At 47.4% G+C, this 18,571-nt stretch overlaps 1 protein-coding gene across 4 annotated transcripts in view; it reads left to right on the plus strand.

Moving 5' to 3' along the window:
* LOC137658741 (uncharacterized) overlaps positions 1-18,571 on the plus strand; it is a 171,067-nt gene that overhangs the window by 56,340 nt on the left and 96,156 nt on the right. For all 4 annotated transcript variants that reach the window (XM_068393766.1, XM_068393765.1, XM_068393767.1 and 1 more), the window contains exon 7: positions 11,348-11,623. In XM_068393766.1, coding sequence (XP_068249867.1) covers positions 11,348-11,623 — 276 coding nt within the window. The remainder of the gene's footprint in view (positions 1-11,347; positions 11,624-18,571) is intronic.

Raw genomic sequence — 18,571 nt, forward strand, 5'->3', positions numbered from 1 at the left:
AGTCCTATCCACAGAGTGGACTCTCCCCCTAGAAGTGTGCAAGAGTCTGTGGAAACTTTGGGGTCGCCCTTGCATAGACCTCTTCGCGACCTCAAAGACCAAGAGGCCAGAGACGTATTGCTGTCCAGTGCCAGATGTCGAAACAGCACACACGGACGCGTTCCTGCTAGATTGGTCAAATCTATATGTGTACGATTTTCCGCCTTTCAAGATCCTGTGCAAAGTCCTACAAAAGTTTTTGACACGCGAAGGGACCAGAATGACATTAATAGCCCCCTTCTGGCCTTCAAGGGGATGGTTCACAGAGGTACTGGAATGGATAGTGGACACTTCCAGAAGCCTCCCTTTGCGAGTAGATTCACTCAAACAACCCCACTTGGAAAGACACCATCAAAGTCTCCAAAATCTTCGACTAACTGCCTTCAGACTATCGAAAAACTCACTAGAGCTAGAGGCTTTTCGAAGGAGGCAGTTAGAGCTATTGCAAGAGCTAGGAGGTCTTCGACTATCAGAGTCTATCAATCCAAATGGGGAGTTTTCAGGGAATGGTGCAGAGTCAACTCTTTCCTCTTCCAGTGCCTCTGTAACTCGGATTGCTGACTTCCTTTTGTTCCTGAGAAGGAAGCGCAGTTTTTCTGCATCCACTATAAAGGGATACATGAGTATGTTAGCAACTATTTTTAGACACAGAGGGTTGGATCTATCAAATAATAAAGACATACAGGAACTGCTTAAGTCTTTTGAGACATCGGAGCAACGTCACCAGGATTCACCAGCTTGGAATCTGGATATAGTTTTGAAGTTCCTGATGAGTGACAGGTTTGAACCCTTGCACTCTACATCTCTGAAGGACCTCTCAATGAAAACCCTTTTCTTGGTTAGTCTGGCAACAGCCAAGAGAATTAGTGAAGTCCATGCATTCAGTAGAAATGTGGGTTTTCAGGACAACAAAGCGATCTGTTCATTGCAGTTGGGTTTTCTTGCTAAGAATGAGCGCCCTTCCCACCCTTGGCCTAAGGCCTTTGAGATTTTGCACCTGGCGGACGTGGTTGGCAATGAGTTAGAGAGAGTTTTATGTCCAGTAAGAGCTCTTAAATTTTACTTAGACAGAACGAAGAGCTTGAGAGGCAAGTCAGAAGCACTGTGGTGCTCGGTGAAGAAACCCTCCTTGCAAGTGTCTAAGAATGCCCCGTCTTACTTTATCAGACTTTTAATTAAAGAAGCTCATACACATTGCAGTGAGACAGACTTTAGTCATTTAAAGGTCAAGACTCACGAAGTGAGAGCTGTGGCAATCTCGGTGGCTTTCAAACAAAGTCGTTCGTTGCAAAGCATTATGGACACAACCTTCTGGAGGAGCAAATCTGTGTTCGCTTCACGTTATTTGAAAAGTGTCCAGACTCTATATGAGGACCGATACACTCTGGGACCGTTCGTAGCAGCGGGTACAGTGGTGGAGGAAGGATCCACCACTACATTCCCATAATCCTAATACCTTTTCTTCTCTTGGAACTTTTAATTGGTGTTTTATGGTTGTCTTGTGGAGATTGTGACAGTCTTCCACAATCATTGATTGGTCAGGTGGTCTATTCTGTTCTTTGAAAGTGCCCAGAAATGGGTATTAGAGGAGGCTCTGTCACAGAGAGGTGTGATCACCGGTTGACAGCTCCTAGGGATCTTTAGCCCCCTGAGAGGACCGCTGGATCTCATAAGGAAAGCGGACATAATGGCAGAGTATCATTGAAGTCAGCTTCCTTATCAGGTACAAACCCTTAAGCTTGTTTTGTATTTAAACTCTTAAGCAGAATTCCAACTAAATTGGCTGTCTCTAGCCCTCCACCAAAGGTGTTAATCAGCCATATATATAACCACCAGGTAAGTCTTGTGTTTAAAAATGTTATTTTCATTATAAAATAAATTTTTGAACATACTAACCTGGTGGTTATATATAATGAAAGTCCCCCCCTCCTCCCCTCTAGAAACTAGAGGCATGGAAGATATGAGGGGAATGGTGTCTAGGTACCTCGCTAGAGGCGCGCATGTAGCACACCTGGCTATCCAATCTGAGATTGGCGCGAGTTTTGAATTTTTTGCAGTGGCGTCAGAGACGTAAGCTATATATATAACCACCAGGTAAGTATGTTCAAAAATTTATTTGTTCCGTAACCGAAATACAAACCACGCTATTTACAAAGGGTTATTACTTTTAGCGTAGCTGAAATGGCGAGCCATTAGAATTTAACGAGGGTGTATTACCCCCGCGCTAGTTAGCGGGGGGGGTAGGGGAGTGGTAGCTAGCTACCCCTCCTCCCCCTCACACACAGGTGAATACCCACTTTCACTTTTGGCTCGGACTGTGACAGACGTCTCTGTCTTGGTCCTCGCTTGGCAGCCATTGTCTGTTTTGTCTTTACTTAATCGCTTACTTTTCTTTTACTCAATATATATGTAAACATGTTTTCATGTTTGTATATATATTTGAGTATAGAAATAAGTAAGTTTCCTTTTCAGATGTGTGTGTGTAGTGTACGATATCTACGTGGAGGCCTCGGCAGTTAGGCCACCACGGCCTAATTTTATGGGTTGCGATCGAGTTTGACTTCAGTCTTTCTCTCTCTCTCTCTCTTGAGGTCGTTCACCCTTTTACTATGTTTTACTACGCCCTTGTAGCTTCCTTCCCGTGTGGGTGGGGTTGCTACGCCGTACATTTTGTCTCAATTAGTTTATGAATCTAATTGTAGTTGTTTATTTTTCAGCTTGTAGAACGATTCCTTTCGGGGTTTTCGTTTTTTCTTTAGTGTTCATTCATTTTTAAATTACATAATTACATAGTTACATAATTATAATTGTTATAATTCTGTTTTGGTTACAGCTCTCCTTCCGCGAGTGTAAGTGGTTGTGAGGGCACGTGCCTGTTGTGTAATTCTTGTTCCTTTTCCTCGGGATTCCTCTTCGGATCCTTCCCGGGGGAATGAATGTGTACTAATATTATTTGTTTTATTTTTTTACAGTTACCGATCTAGTTCGTTTCTGTAATATAGCAACGGTGTGAGCTGTCTGGTTGAGTCCTGGGGATTCGGCTGTTGCTGCCTCCCCCCTTGTATTGTCGTCAGGGGCGTGTCTCCTTCTACTGGTAGTACTCCCGTGTCGACGGACAGCTCTCCAGTTCATTTTAGAACAGTCAGGAGGCTTGCCTCCTTGGGCGGATAACTTTCCTTCCGAGGGAAGTTTTTTTTTCCTGTCCAGGCTTGAGCTTTTCCTCTTTTGGGGGGTTCTTCTCTTGCCTTTTTTTCGTGCGACTATGCTCTTGGTGCTGAGCGGTCGCACCTGCAGTTTCGCTCAAGGGGCTGGGCAACTGCAGGAGCTCCTCTTCGGAGGATTGCCCCTTTTAGGTCACTGGCTGACCAGTCTCTTCCACGAAGTGTTTCTCTTTCGTTCGCGAGAGAGTACACTCATAGAGACTCCTCTTCGGAGGTTTCTTCTGTTGCTGTTGGCCTCCCTCGCCGTAAGGCCCTCCGTCCGCCCTTGAATCTCCGTTTGCAGCCTACAACTTCTTTTTCTCGATCTTCCGTCTTGGTGCAGATGGACAGCAGTCTAATCTCGTCTTCCGACGGGCAACGGTCTTCCCGACGGACAACGGTCTTCCCGACGGACAGCGGTCTTCCCGACGGACAGCGGTCTTCCGACGGACATCAGTCTCCCGGCGGACAACGATCCCTTCGGGGCAAAGGGTTGCCCCCACGGGGGTTCTTCCCTTGCGTGTCAGGGTTTCCCTGCGCGCCCTTCTGTTCGTCAGCGCTCTCCTGTTCGTCAGCGCTTTCAAGATGATCTTCCCTGCGGTTCCTGTTACGTGCCCTGTGCGCCCACGTTCGCCCTCTCGATCTAGAACTTCGGTTCAGGTCGGGGTCAAGGACTCTTCTTTGCGCAGGCTTCCACGCGTAGCCTTCTGCTCGTCAGCGATCATCAGCTCGTCAGCGATCATCAGCTCGTCAGCGATCATCAGCTCGTCAGCGATCATCAGCTCGCCAGCGATCGTCAGCTCGTCAGCGATCATCAGCTCGCCAGCGATCTCCGGATCGCCCACGTGTGTTACAGCTGGCACGCCAACGTTCTCCAACACTTCTGAAGGAACATGGTTCGCCAGCTACTAGCTCAACTGCGGATGCTGATCGCCATCGCGCGACCCTCAACTGCAGATGCTGATCGCCATCGCGCGACCCTCAACTGCGGATGCTGATCGCCATCGCGCGACCCTCAACTGCGGATGCTGATCGCCATCGCGCGACCCTCAACTGCGGATGCTGATCGCCATCGCGCGACCCTCAACTGCATATGCTGATCGCCATCGCGCGACCCTCAACTGCGGATGCTGATCGCCATCGCGCGACCCTCAACTGCGGATGCTGATCGCCATCGCGCGACCCTCAACTGCGGATGCTGATCGCCATCGCGCGACCCTCAACTGCGGATGCTGATCGCCATCGCGCGACCCTCAACTGCGGATGCTGATCGCCATCGCGCGACCCTCAACTGCGGATGCTGATCGCCATCGCGCGACCCTCAACTGCGGATGCTGATCGCCATCGCGCGACCCTCAACTGCGGATGCTGATCGCCATCGCGCGACCCTCAACTGCGGATGCTGATCGCCATCGCGCGACCCTCAACTGCGGATGCTGATCGCCATCGCGCGACCCTCAACTGCGGATGCTGATCGCCATCGCGCGACCCTCAACTGCGGATGCTGATCACCATCGCACCCTTTCACGCGATCATTTACCTGCGCATGCTGCTCGCCATCGCACAACCCTGAACGATTGCCCGCTTACGCATGCTGCTCCTCATCGCACCACCCTGAACGATCGCCCTCCTGCAGATGCTGATCACCATCGCACCCTTTCACGCGATCATTCACCTGCGCATGCTGCTCGCCATCGCACAACCCTGAACGATTGCCCGCTTACGCATGCTGCTCCTCATCGCACAACCCTGAACGATCGCCCTCTTGCGGATGCTGATCACCATCGCACCCTTTCACGCGATCATTCACCTGCGCATGCTGCTCGCCATCGCACAACCCTGAACGATTGCCCGCTTACGCATGCTGCTCCTCATCGCACCACCCTGAACGATCGCCCTCCTGCAGATGCTGATCACCATCGCACCCTTTCACGCGATCATTCACCTGCGCATGCTGCTCGCCATCGCACAACCCTGCACGATTGCCCGCTTACGCATGCTGCTCCTCATCGCACAACCCTGAACGCTCGCCCTCTTGCGGATGCTGATCACCATCGCACCCTATCACGCGATCATTCACCTACACATGCTGCTCGCCATCGCTTACCGCCAGCGATCTTCTTCACCTACGCGGCAGCACGATCCCTCGCCGTCACGCCCATTCGCCTGCGCGCCCGCGCGATCGCTCGCCTGCGCGCCCGCGCGATCGCTCGCCTGCGCGCCCGCGCGATCGCTCGCCTGCGCACCCGCGCGATCGCTCGCCCGCGCGATCGCTCGCCTGCGCGCCCGCGCGACCACTCGCCTGTGCGCCCGCGCGACCATTCGCCTTTGCGCGACCGTTCGCCCTCGCGCGACCATAGTTCGCGGCGAATTCCACAGCCGGTGGTAGCAGCAGGGACGCGTGCTCCTAGGTGGCACTCGGGATCACCTCCATCCAAGCACAGGTTGGTAGTGCAGGACGAAGACAGGTCAGTACAGCATTCTTCCCACCTTCTTTTCAGGCAGGAACCGTCGTGTCCTCTCCAAAGGATCGCCCGATCCCTTTCACCTTAGCGAGGATTTCGGACTCTGTGTCCTTGGAGCAGCAGACATGGTTTGATCCGCTGGCACGGGCGTTAATGAGGGTTATGAAACCAGCACTCATCGGCCAGGGTAACAAACCAGCGGCTGTCTCTCCTACGCTGAAGAGAAAGAGAGGAGTGGACTTCGTGGTGACTTCCCCCAGAGCGAAGTTGGTTCCCAAGAGGTCGGTCTCGAGGGTCCCCTCTCCTGCACGAGTACTCTCTCCTTCTCCCGCCCTGGAAGGATTTTTGGCGGGGGGGCTTTCCGTTGAAGATTTCTCCATCGGACAAGGGGTGACTGCTTACCTCTTCCTCTGGGAGCTTACCAGGTTCTTTCCCTCCTCGGTTATGGCCCGAGGTTTGGTTCAAGGAAGCTACAGGAAGATCAAGGGTACTTTCCTCCTCTCGAGCTCAGGCACCTTGGCCTTTCGTCGTTAAGTATCTACTTGCGGACAAGCTCGATGTTGTACCATCTGGACGCACTGACTGAAGGCTTCCTTCGGGTGTCTCATCTGTGGAGGTCAACGACCTCAGACACCCTTCCATCCTTGAGAAGAGTTTTGTCTTTGCCCAAGGACAGAGACTTAAACATCTGCTGTGCGGAGTAAATCGACTTCCGGTTTCACTCCTCCAAGGCGCTTTCTTCCAGACTCTGCAGGGCTCCAGCTCCCTTTTCTTTCAACCACGTCGGCCTAAGTTATCGGCTACGACAACTGGGACAAGGTGTCCAATTGCAGTTTCCTCCTGTCAGGAACAGATGGCACGGGAGACTCCCCCGGGGGCCATAGTCCTAAAAGGAGTTCACGAACTCTAGGATTGCAGGTTTTTTCGCTGGGAGGATGCTTAAGGTTACTCATCCGAATGACAGCTTCCCGATGCCCATTCCCGCACAATCTCTGTGAGTAGCCAAGGATATCGCGCCTGCCGTCTCTGTCAGCGAATTCAGTGTCTCTGAACCTCTATGCCATAGCATCAGCAGAGTTGCCCGGTTGGGCAGAATGATCCATACCTTAGGCGAAGGTCTTCCTTAGGATCATCGACGGCTTCACCCCCGGCCCCCTCAGTGGATCCTTTCTTGTAAGGAAGGATCTGAGAGGGGATGTCCATAGTCGACCTCTCAGCCCTGATCAAGTTTGTCGAACAAACTTCGGCCAGCGTAGACCAGCAGAATCGATCAGACTGGTAACGAGGCGACAGGACTCCTTTAACCCTGGATCGGAAGGACGGGTACTTGCAGTTTCCATTCCATCCATCTTCCAGGGTGCTCGTCGATTTCAGCCTAAACTGCAAGTATTCCTGCTTATGATGCAGTGTGGCTATCCCGCCGTGGCATAGCAGGTTTGTTTCCCCAGAGAACTCTCCCTGCCTTCCTCTTGGCCGCTCAGGTGCAGACTTCCGCCTCCTCTGCTGTTTGGAGGGCTGGTCAACTCCGGTAGGCTCGGGTTTCGACCTTCTTCAGCGCCGGGAAAAGCTTCCGAATGCTGACCATGAGTGTGGGCTCATGGTATTTTGCTTGGAGCCTTCTCTTCCTCTGCCTCAACATCTGGAGTATCTGGCCATGATATTGAGTCAACCGCCTTACCACGTTGGAAACCCCGCTTCTCATCCGTCCAGCGAGGTTAAGCAACGTCGGTACTTGGATGGGTGACCACCTGGGGACGCCAGATTCTGTTACCACATCCTCCGAGCCTTCCTTTCGGTTGACTGTGGCAAGACTGAGGAGAGTCGCAGTACCTGTTCTCAGTCAAGCAGAGTTTTCAGCCCTACCTTGGAACGTTTCCTAGTTCTTCTTTCCTCATTGACCCGTTTATAGTCCGAACGGTCGCCTCAGGATAAGTTCCATGTGGGGCGATCCAAGTTCCGGTGGCTTCAGGCAATGTTTAACCGGACTCCCTGGCCCTATGGGACCAGCGGAACTATTAAACCTGCAATGGGTGTTGACCTATGGAGCCTCTTGATGGTAGTGGATATTCTCGTCCTTTCCCCACATTCTTGATGCGGTTCTCGGACTCGTCAAAGGAAAGGGGGGGGGGGGGGCATGTTCCGGTCCAGGCCTATGGTCAAGACCTGAAGGATACCTCTCCATCATTCAGGCAGGCTTAAGGGCCTTAGTCTGGCCCCTCTTCAGATCCTACCGCTCCTGCCAAGTCGCCCCGTTGCGTGTCGACTTCATGCTAACCAGCAGGGGACGCATTTTCACACCTTCACATCTTGCAGTAGAGATACCGGGATGATTGAGATTCTCTCAATTCCACCATCGGCTCTCTCATTCCAGGCAGGGGAATGTTTCTCTCAGACTATCCGAGCAGAGCCTCATAGAGAGAGTGTACCTAAGGGTCTTTGACCTTGGGTAACCAGCAAGTGCTGGTCTGGGGGACCTGATCGCGACAGCTTGGAACCTCAAGCTTCCGCTAGTTTTCCCCCCAGTCTCAGACCCCGAGACTCTGGCAAGATGCATTCCGGTGATGGTGGGACAACTTCGACGCCTGCGTCTTCCCTCCTTTTTGTCTGCGGACAATGGGTCTCAACAAAACCAGGTTGTCTGTCAACCTTTCAATGGGAGAGCTCCACTGGGACTATGCGCAGAACGGTTTCTGGACCCTCTGCTTCCCCTGATGGAACTCCCGGGAGAGCTTCTCCCACGGCGCAGACTACTCAAGCAACCACACTGCGACATCTCTCCCGAACCGGGGCGTCGCTTCGGCTTCATGCCTGGAGACACTACGCTTCCTCCTCTAGAAGAGACAACCCGCTACAGTCGCGGTACGGAGGTCGCGTCATCTGCGATAGTCATCCACAGGGGTCTCCCAGGCAAAGTGAAGAGTCTAAGGTGGTTGGTGCCGTGGGAGATATACCTCTTCCCGTGAGGCCTCTTCTCCAGCAATAACGGTCTTATTGCCTTTCGGCGGGAGGAAACTCCTTTCCGCTCTTGGCAATGAAGCCTGTCGCTCAGCCTTTCCCTGACCTTCAGGCTTAAAGGAATAACTTTTTCCTGCCCGCTGGATCTATCCTCGCTCATGCGAAGCTACGATCGTCCCTGCCCTAGTCGGAGGAAGACCTCCAACTTGGAGCATGGCTCGGACTTTTAGTCCTTTAAGAGATCTTTTCAAGACCCTTTTACGACAGGCCTCGGATTGTATTCCGCCTTGGGTCTTCTGCTCACTCTGGCCACGGCCAGTGTGTAAGCAATCTTCTTGGTCTCTTACTACTCCCCCCCTTTCTAAGGAAGAGGGGAAGGCAACATTCAGGCTCGCTCCTGAGTTGTTGGCTAGACTCAGAATCTGAGGGTCCCGACCCTTCGGTCCGATTCATTCAAGATTTTGAGTCTCCATTCTGTGTCTGATGTCCCAAGACCTTCTCTTTCTTGCCAGTACAGGAATCGAGAGGTTAGCGCTGGGAACAGCTGCAGTTTGGCCTCAGTTGCAGCCGATTTGGGAACACAAGGAGGACATGGGGGGAGAGTCACCAGTATACCTCTTCAGCCCGGACTCTAGGACATTCATCTCGACCTGTCTTCAGACCCTCCCCCGTCACGTCGCCCTACAGCACGATGTTGGATACATCGCAACGTCCCTCGCCTTCGAGTAATACTACTCTGTGAGGCAGGTGCTACAAGCTGGAGTCTGGAAGCGTCTGATGACCTTCGCAGCCCGCTTCCTGCAGGGCGTGACCCACAGGAGTCTCGATACGTTTTCTATCGCTCTGTGGTGGCTACACAACAGCTGGTCTAACCTCAGGCTCCTTTTTGGACAGGTAGCAGAAGGTTGAGGGCATTGTTATCAGGTTTTAGTCTGCATGAACGAAAGAAGTATGTCTGGCCCTTACTTCTTTCTTCATCATCCCCTCTACGGGGAAGCAGCATCCTGGTCTCTGCATAGCTGACCTCGAACCTCTGCAGGTAAACCATGCTTCCTTGTGTTCCGAGTATTGAGTCAATACTGTCGCGTCCCCCATACCCTGACGAGGTGGTATTGGGAACGTCCTAACCCAGAGTTCCTTCTGGAACTCCAGGTCAACTGCCTAGGACGGGTCACACTTCTTCCTTCACACACAATCTTACGTAGGCCACATGGTTCCTTGCGGTGCAAGGAACTTGTGAGGTGCAGGGACTCCTTTTCTCGAGTGCGACTCACTCGGATTCTGAGTCCCCGGGTAAAGCCAAAGCCAGTATGGCTGGGGACTTTCCACCCTTCCTAAGGGATAAGTCACCCTTTGTAAATAGCGTGGTTTGTATTTCGGTTACGGAACAAATGACAAATTCGAAAATAATTTGTATTTTTCCTAACCATACAAACCTTAGCTATTTACACATATTTGCCCGCCAGCCCTGTCCCCCAAGACAAGTCCTACCTCTAAGTGAAAGTGAGTATTCACCTGTGTGTGAGGGGGAGGAGGGGTAGCTAGCTACCACTCCCCTACCCCCCCCGCTAACTAGCGCGGGGGTAATACACCCTCGTTAAATTCTAATGGCTCGCCATTTCAGCTACGCTAAAAGTAATAACCCTTTGTAAATAGCTAAGGTTTGTATGGTTAGGAAAAATACAAATTATCTTCGAATTTGTCATTTTATGAAAATAAAATTTTTATGAGATTTCAACAACTCGGTCAAAGACCTTATGGGTTAAAACGTTATTGGTACTAATGAAATCTGTGACTGTCCTAGTAAATAATAATCAATTAATGCTGTACAGGATACAAAACTTGCTTTTTTCCTTTGGTGAGTGAATTTGGTGGATCTCATTTAGTATGCGTTCTTCACAATATTTGGGGTTTAATATTATGTAACGTTTGATCATTGTAGCAATTATATATTAATGGTTTAATTTTTGTATTCCTGCTGTGGCTCGTGGGGAAGACTAGGAAGTGAGAAAACTCGCATTATTAAAAGTGGGAAATTATCCTCCAAATTTAGTATATCATTAATGTATATCCTTCAAAACAAAAACAGTGTCCATTGTTGAAGGTTACAAGATGGGTTTAATTGACAAGTTCTGTATTCTGTGTATTCCCATCACAACTGTCCTTTTCCGATTTTTTTTTTATATTTGTATAGTTATTGTTATCTGGTTATTACTTTTTTATCATTTAACCCTTCCAATCTCACCTCTCAATAATATTTTCCCCTGAGGTACCATCCTATTTTTTGTTTTTAGGAATATTTCTCAACTTATTGTATCAGAAAGAATATAAAATTTTATATGCATGAATAATAAAAGAAATAGAAAACATGGGAAATTACTGGAGATGAAATACGTCCAATGGCACTGAAGGAAGTGGAAATTTCTGTCATAGAATACGTAGAATATTATTGAAGGGATTTAAAATCTCCAGATATAGAATAGGTACAATTAAACTCAAATTGTTAAATTTTTATTTACCTTTTTCTTTTTTAGCTGGATTTTTTCTGGTGGGCCAGAGGGGATGTAGCTTTCTGTTTTCTATTTGCTTTTGTTCAAATTTAGTAGCATCTAATTTATAATAACTAAAAATTAAGACAAAACTTTTCACTTTAGCGTAAAGTTCATTAGTCACTTTCTCTATTTTCAGAAAGCCCATGTTCAAGTAAAATCCAAAGATAAGAAAAAGAAAGCATATCAACCTCCAGGGCACTTTCAAGGTGATCAGCAGCAACCACATCAATTGCCAACCAGTGATGTTGAGGTGTCTACGAAGACATTGACCTCTCCAGACGTCCAAGACATCAAAAAGTCCTTTTCGCCCCAGAAAATTCAAGAAAACGCTGGCGCACCTTGCCATGTAAGAGTAGTCAAGAAAACTGTGAAGCGAGATGAGTTCAAGATGGCCAAAGAAGTTTTGGATATGGTAACTATGAATAATATTTTTTGAGGAATCTTTAAATTAGTATTTTTGCCAAATTTAATTTTCTAAGTTGCTGTTATTATTCCTAGAATACAAAACACTAAGTTCCTTAATTGGTACTCAATCATAAAGTTAGTTGACCAGTACATTTAGATCCCTAGGGATATTCCTGTTTGATTTTTTGATATTTCTCTGTTCACAAGTCATTTATAATTTGTTACTACATGCAGACAAACCTTTTGTCCTTTTAAATAGTAGCTGAAACAGCCATTGAATTCATTAACAAGTTAGTTAAAAACAAATGGTCATCCCACCCAATTTCGCTTTTGGATCCAGCTGCAACGAGTACAGACGTCGGGTGTGTCTTCTCCAAAGGCTTTTAATCTTTTTGTTATAACTGTCATTTTGAATGGTTGATTGTTGGCCATCTTCTCATCATTATGAAGGTGAGGCAGGATGTTCGTAAATGCAGGGAAAGGGTGATTGCTGTAACTGGCTAGAGATCCAAACTGTTTCTTGTAGGGGTCATGGTTGTTCATAGTCATCTACATATGTTGTGTGTAGATTGTGGCCTCCCATGTAGTGGTAGGCATTGCTTTGCTGGGAAGAAGGAAGACTAAGAACTGTCTGGTATCATCTTTGGTAATGCCCAAAATGATGCCAAAGAAGCTATCTACCTCCTTTCTCTTCTCTGTGGCTATGCACACTGATATTACTTTAGAGTATGTACCCCTTGTTTACACCCCAGGAGTCTGTTTCAGAAATATGAAAAACTTGGGTCTATATCAGCAGTGTTTCAGGGTTTAGTGATGTATGTGTCTTCCACAGTGATTGCTTCACTTTAACATGTGTTAGAAGCTCTCCCCTAGCCTTGCAGATTGCCACCATATACCATACTTGTCTTGTGTGGGGGAGGCAGTTGACAAAGCTGTTTTGACTACACTGAACCCATTGATGACCCAAGGGCCATTGTACCCAGCAGAGACTACCAGTGGTGACCACGAAGCCAGTGAGCCAGAGGCCCAAGAAGGTTGTGAAATCTAAGAGGGAGCCCTCATTGCTCACCTCAATACAGTGAACTGCAGTACGAATAGGACCTATAAAAGTTTCAGCCACTGCACAAGTGACGTGAATGCTAATGAAAGGTTTTCTCTATTGTGTGATTCCCCTGTGTTAGCAAAAACAGTACCTTTATGGTGATAAAATGTAGCCTGTGCCTTTCAGCTTGGGGCCCATTGCTCCTGTAATCCCTGTGCTACCTAGTAACCCCAGCTCCTGAAGTGCCTTTTCAAAAGTCTGTGATGGTGCCTACTGTTTACCCTTTGACAGTGACCCCCAGTGTTGTGCCTTCTGTCGGACCAACTCCTGTGCTGCTCCCTGTGGGGGATCATCATCGGTGATGTTTGCGTAGACGTCGGTTGACTCCTCTGTATTATAGCCCTTCTTCCTCTCTTCTCTTCTAATTCTGATTCTGACTCCTCTAGAAAAAAAGAAAAAAATTTGTAAGTTTAGAAGGGCCGCCTGTAAGAAGTCCCACAGGGCTCTTTTATGATCTCACCTGTCTTCTAACGGACATAAAAGGCTCCTGGGGCCAAAGCACGGGTGATTAATAAGGCTAACCTGGTAGCAAGACCGATCAGATGTGCACTGCCCCTTGTTGGTGGCCACATGCACTCTTTCCGTTGTCCATGAGTTGGAGGACTTTCTCTTTCAGGAGTACTTTGGTACACCAGATTAAAAAAGGTGGCACCTCTCAAAGATGTCATAGTGTACTTGCACCCAGCTGACAACCAAAGGTTTGGTATACATTCCACCATCCTCCTCATCTGGGGATAATTCTGGGTTCTAAAGAGTGGAGCTCAGAAGTATATTTTACCATCATCAAGTGAGATCCAACGAGTAACGCAGAATGAATGGAGAAGAGCCAGTTATTCTGTCTTCATTCTAGACTTAAATTTTTTCATTATCATGGAAAAGAAGCATCAAGAGGCTTGTAGTTACTACTGTAGAATAAAACCTGTGATCTGGTGCTTATACACCACAACCTTCAATACTTGGCTGACTGCAAGATTCCTTTTGAAGTCAAGCCTAGCCCCTGACTTTGTGATTCTTAGTTGTAACCTAGACTCTATCAACAGTTGAGCATATGCATTATGGATCGACTCCCGATGTTTGAAAGATATCGTGTTCTGGACACCTTTTTCCTGGCTCTCTGTGCTGAGGAAGAGTTTCCGACACTTAGGTTTGAGGTGTTGCGTCTTCTTCAGATAGCACTGCAGAGGCCTCATGGGGCACAAAGTCTTCTCTCTGTGCTACTCTACGCTTCATGTAGAAAGGAGAATAAAGAAGGGCTCAAACCTGAGGCCATGCCCAAGAAGGGTACACGCCTGGCCATGTGGCCTGGCACCAGATTAAGGTGCTCCTACACCTCTTGGGTGTAAGACTAAGACAGAGAGACAATTCCATTTACCTAACCCCTTTGCCGATTATAAGGCAGCAGAGACAGTCGTTAAGAGTCAGATCTGTGACTGAGGCCCTCTGAAAGGCTCGTACGTGGTACCAAGAACAACACGATTGTTAGAAGCAACTCCATAGCATAGGTAACTCCTATGAAAAGGAGAGGACTATTCCCTTCTGCTGAAAGACCTTGGTTATGTTTGAGTGTTAGCCTTGACAACCACTACTGAGAGGAGCTTCTTGTAGCCAGGAAGAAGTGGAACTCCGCCATCTGGTTTAGAGATGATTCGACTCGAGAAGAGTCCCTTCTATGACATCCATCATAGAAAATGACCCACTTTCCTGGGAGAGTGAGGCCCAAGGGAGTTCCTTTGGAGTTTTGGCAGGGCAGAAAAGGAAACCATGTGGCATAAGGCTGTATAGAACCCAGGTGAATCAACCTGAATTTCAGCATTGTAGTTGTTAGCGGACTAAGGCCTGATGTAGCACACAGACTAACGTTTGGGGATGCCAACCCCACTATAGCTACACTACATTATTGATTTTATATTGCATTTATATAGCTAGAATCTCGGGTAAGATTTTATATATGCTACAAGAACACTACCTAAATACTGAGGAACAAGTCAGGTTACTTGGGGAAAATCTGAGCAAATTATATAAAAATATTTATTATTAAAAGCCAAAATTAACCTAGAAATGAAAAACCAATGTCCTTCAATGGAGTAAAAGAAATAAAGGTTGCCGACACAATTGACAGTAAACCATTCACTCCAAAATTTAGGAATCGAGGTCTTATCAAACAAGAAACTGGTATGTTTTGATTCTTTTAGATTACCAATCATGAAATAATGTAAAAATTTCTGCAAAATAGATTTAATGAATAAATAGACTGGACAATGCCAAAACAAATCTCACCCAAATTTTAACTTGTAGAATGATAACCCACTCATGTGTAAATTCAGATTGATTTTCAACAATGTATCCATAAGCTGCGGAAAGCCCACACCTAACAGTTTTGCTGATACTAATAATGTCAGAGCTGTCAACATACTGTATAGTTTTTGAATACTGTTAAGTATTTTACATGACTTTTTCTTCATTGTCCATGAATATCCCAAGCTTCATTACTTGAGGTAAGATACAAAGGTTCCTTTTACAATCACAGGAATATTTCACATCTCACAGAAGAAATTCAAGACTCAATTCCACTCGGAAATAACCGCCAACATTTTGTCCTAGAAAGTAGTATTATATTTGTAGTTTTGCCAGATATACCTTACAGGGAGTATGGTATTGCTGTAACCTGAAACAGAACAAAATTATTTATAAAAGAAAGGGTTTAATGATGGAATGACCACAATTAAGAATTACCATATATAAAAGAATATTACCTATCTGTATCAATACAAACTATTTGTTTTATCCCCCTCATTAGCTCATCAGCCCATCTAAAAATTGTCTCGAAACTGACAGTAATACCCTACACAGGTTATCAAATAAGATACATTTCACACTGTAATTAAAGTGTAATCCCTCACAGTAGATTAGCCGACGGACCAGGGTTAAATGGAAAAAGATCGTAACTATCCAAAAGATACCACAAATGTTGGAATCCGAATTTAAATACACACAATGCATATCTTGCTGTAGATTTTGATATATAACAAGAATTTTTGCTGTTAGATTTTTGTTATTGTTTACAGGATTAGAATATTGACTATTGTGAATTCATATACCATTTTTATAATAAAACAAGAGATTTGTTGTTCAATTTCAGATATTTATACTCATAGAATATTGACTGGTTATGTAAAGCTGTGTATACCATATTTCCCGTGTCATAAAACGCTACAAGTGGTATGACGTACCCTTAAATTAGCAGAGCCATTTTTGGAAAAAAAAATTGAGGTTTTTAAGAGCTATCTTAGCAGTAATTCCTAGTCTGTGACTCTGGCACAAGAAATTTTCATATTTTGGGTGTACAGTATTATGAAATGTTTAAGTTGTTATTAATTATCTGCACACTGGTTATCTCATGACATATCCATATGAGCAAGGTCTATAGACCTAGCATATAAGAAACCATTAAAGTAGTTGTATTTGCCATTACAACTACAGGTTCAGTGTTTGGTATTTCAAGTGTTCTTTACCGAAAGCAGTTTTTCCAAATGTTCTATTTCAAATTTTGGTAAAGAAGTAATATTCATGTAATATTTCCCAAATTCCTCATTAGCCAGCACATTTTCACCCAAAATTAATTATTGATAAAAAAATGACTAGAAATTTCTCTAGGTGGAATACTTTTGTCAATGACTCTAGGTCTGGTTACTTTTCTGCTAACTTGGTAACACTGCACTCGACTAACTGTAAGATGGTTTTTCTCAAGGTCATATTGAGAATCTGTTTTATATCATTTAGGAACACAGGCAACAAAGTTATCAAAATATTGCTTTATCACAATGTGAGGAAATAAATAAATCGTCGTCGGCGCCCACTCGTGTCCGAGTATTGGGTTCTGTCGTTAGTCATCAGCCTCCTATCTGTGGGGTGGGTGCTTATGCCTGATGTGGCTGTTAAGTCCTAGTCTGTGGTGGAAGAGTCGCGGACAGTGTTCACAAGGGAGGGTAGGTGGTGGGCGGGGCTGTTCTGATCGCTCTCTCCTTCTTCTCCTCCTAGCCTCCTCATTTTGTCTCCTCCTCTCCTCGAAGTCCACGGTGCCATGGTGTACTGTACTCCTCCAGGTTTTCCTGTCCCTGGCTATTTCTTCCCATGAGGAAGGACCGATGTCAGTTAGAGCCAGGGTGCGCTTTAGTTGATCTTTATAGCGCATTTTCGGGGCTCCTCGTGGTCTGGTGCCCTGGGTCAGTTCTCCGTAGAATATTTTCTTTGGGAGCCTAGATGGATCCATCCTATGCACATGTCCTATCCAGCGGAGGCGGTGGTGGATGATGGTGGCCTCCACGCTGGACAGCGAGGCACGTTCTAAGACTTCAATGTTGGTGGTGTGGCTCTCCCAGAGAATTTTCAAAATCTGCCTCAGTTTCATTTGTTGGAAGCGTTCTAGGTTTTTAAGATCGTTACTATATAGCGTCCATGTTTCACATGCATACAGGAGTGTGGAGAGGACTACTGCCCTGAACACCATTATTTTAGTGGTCATTGTCAGTGCGTGGTTGTTAAATACGCGGCGGTTGAGTCGGCCAAAGTCGGAGTGGGCTGCCCTGATCCTGTTCTCCACGTCCTTTTTGCTTGTGGGAGCTGATGTTAGGATGCTCCCTAGGTAGGAGAACTGGTCCACCTGTTCTAACGGTTGGTCATTCACTGTGGTATTGAAGTTGGGGAGCATCAGTCCTGGTGGATGTTGGACGAGGGTCTTGGTTTTGTCTGAGTTGACTTGCATCCCAAAACGTTCGTAGGCAGAGTTGTATGCATCAGCTAACGACTGCAGGTCCTCTGCCGTCTGACCTGGGGTGGCATTGTCGTCAGCATACTGCAGTTCTCGCACTGCACACAAGGTGGTCTTAGTTCTGGCGCGGAGTCTAGTGAGGTTGAAAGCGCCTCCATCCATGCAGAAACGTAGGTCGACTGAGGGTGTGTCTGGGGGAATCTCGTTGAGCATTGCTGCGGTGTATAGCGAGAAACACGTCGGGGCCAGAACACAGCCCTGCTTCAGGCCGCCGTTGATGGGGAATGGGTCTGAAAGAGAGTTCTGGTGGCAGACTCTCCCAACCATTCCGTCATGGAGGGCACGCACCAGCTTGACAAAATCGGGTGGGCAGCCATATCTTTTGAGGACAGCCCACATGGCAGGTCGAGGTACTTTGTCGAAGGCCTTTTTCAAATCCCAGAAGATGAACGTTATGGGCTGTTATTGTTCGAGGCTCTTCTCTTGTAGTTGTCGCGCACAGAAGATCATGTCTATGGTCCCGCGGGAGGGTCGAAAGCCGCACTGGGACTCTGGCAGGACGTCTTCTGCGAGAATAAGGAGGCGGTCAAGGAGAATCCGAGCGAAAATCTTACTCCCGATGCTTAGTAGTGATATTCCCCGGTAGTTGTTACAGTTCTCCCTGTCTCCCTTCTTGAAGATGGTAGTGATGTTTGCATCGCGGAAGTCCCTGGGGGGGGTCTTGGTCTCCCATATTTTCAGTATAAGGAGCATCAAACGGTTCCTCAAGCCGGGGCCACCGTAAGTGAGGAGCTCCAACGGGATGTTGTCTGGCCCTGGGGCTTTGCCGGGCTTCATGCGCTGCAGGGCCTTGTTGAAGTCATGGATGGAGGGTGGTAGTGCCATCCAGTGACGGACGGGATGCTGCGGGGTCATTCGCAGGAGATCGTCTGGGGTGTCTGCTTGGTCATTGAGGAGGTTCTCAAAGTGAGACCTCCACCTGGCCAGGATGCCCTCGCTGTCGGTGATGGTCGTGGCCCCATCCGCGTCCTTCAGGCTGCCCACTGATGACCGTGTGGGACCGAATATTTCTTTTGTTGCTGCAT

This window comes from Palaemon carinicauda, chromosome 19, assembly GCF_036898095.1.
Source record: "Palaemon carinicauda isolate YSFRI2023 chromosome 19, ASM3689809v2, whole genome shotgun sequence".
In the NCBI taxonomy this organism is placed as follows: Eukaryota; Metazoa; Arthropoda; class Malacostraca; order Decapoda; family Palaemonidae; genus Palaemon; species Palaemon carinicauda.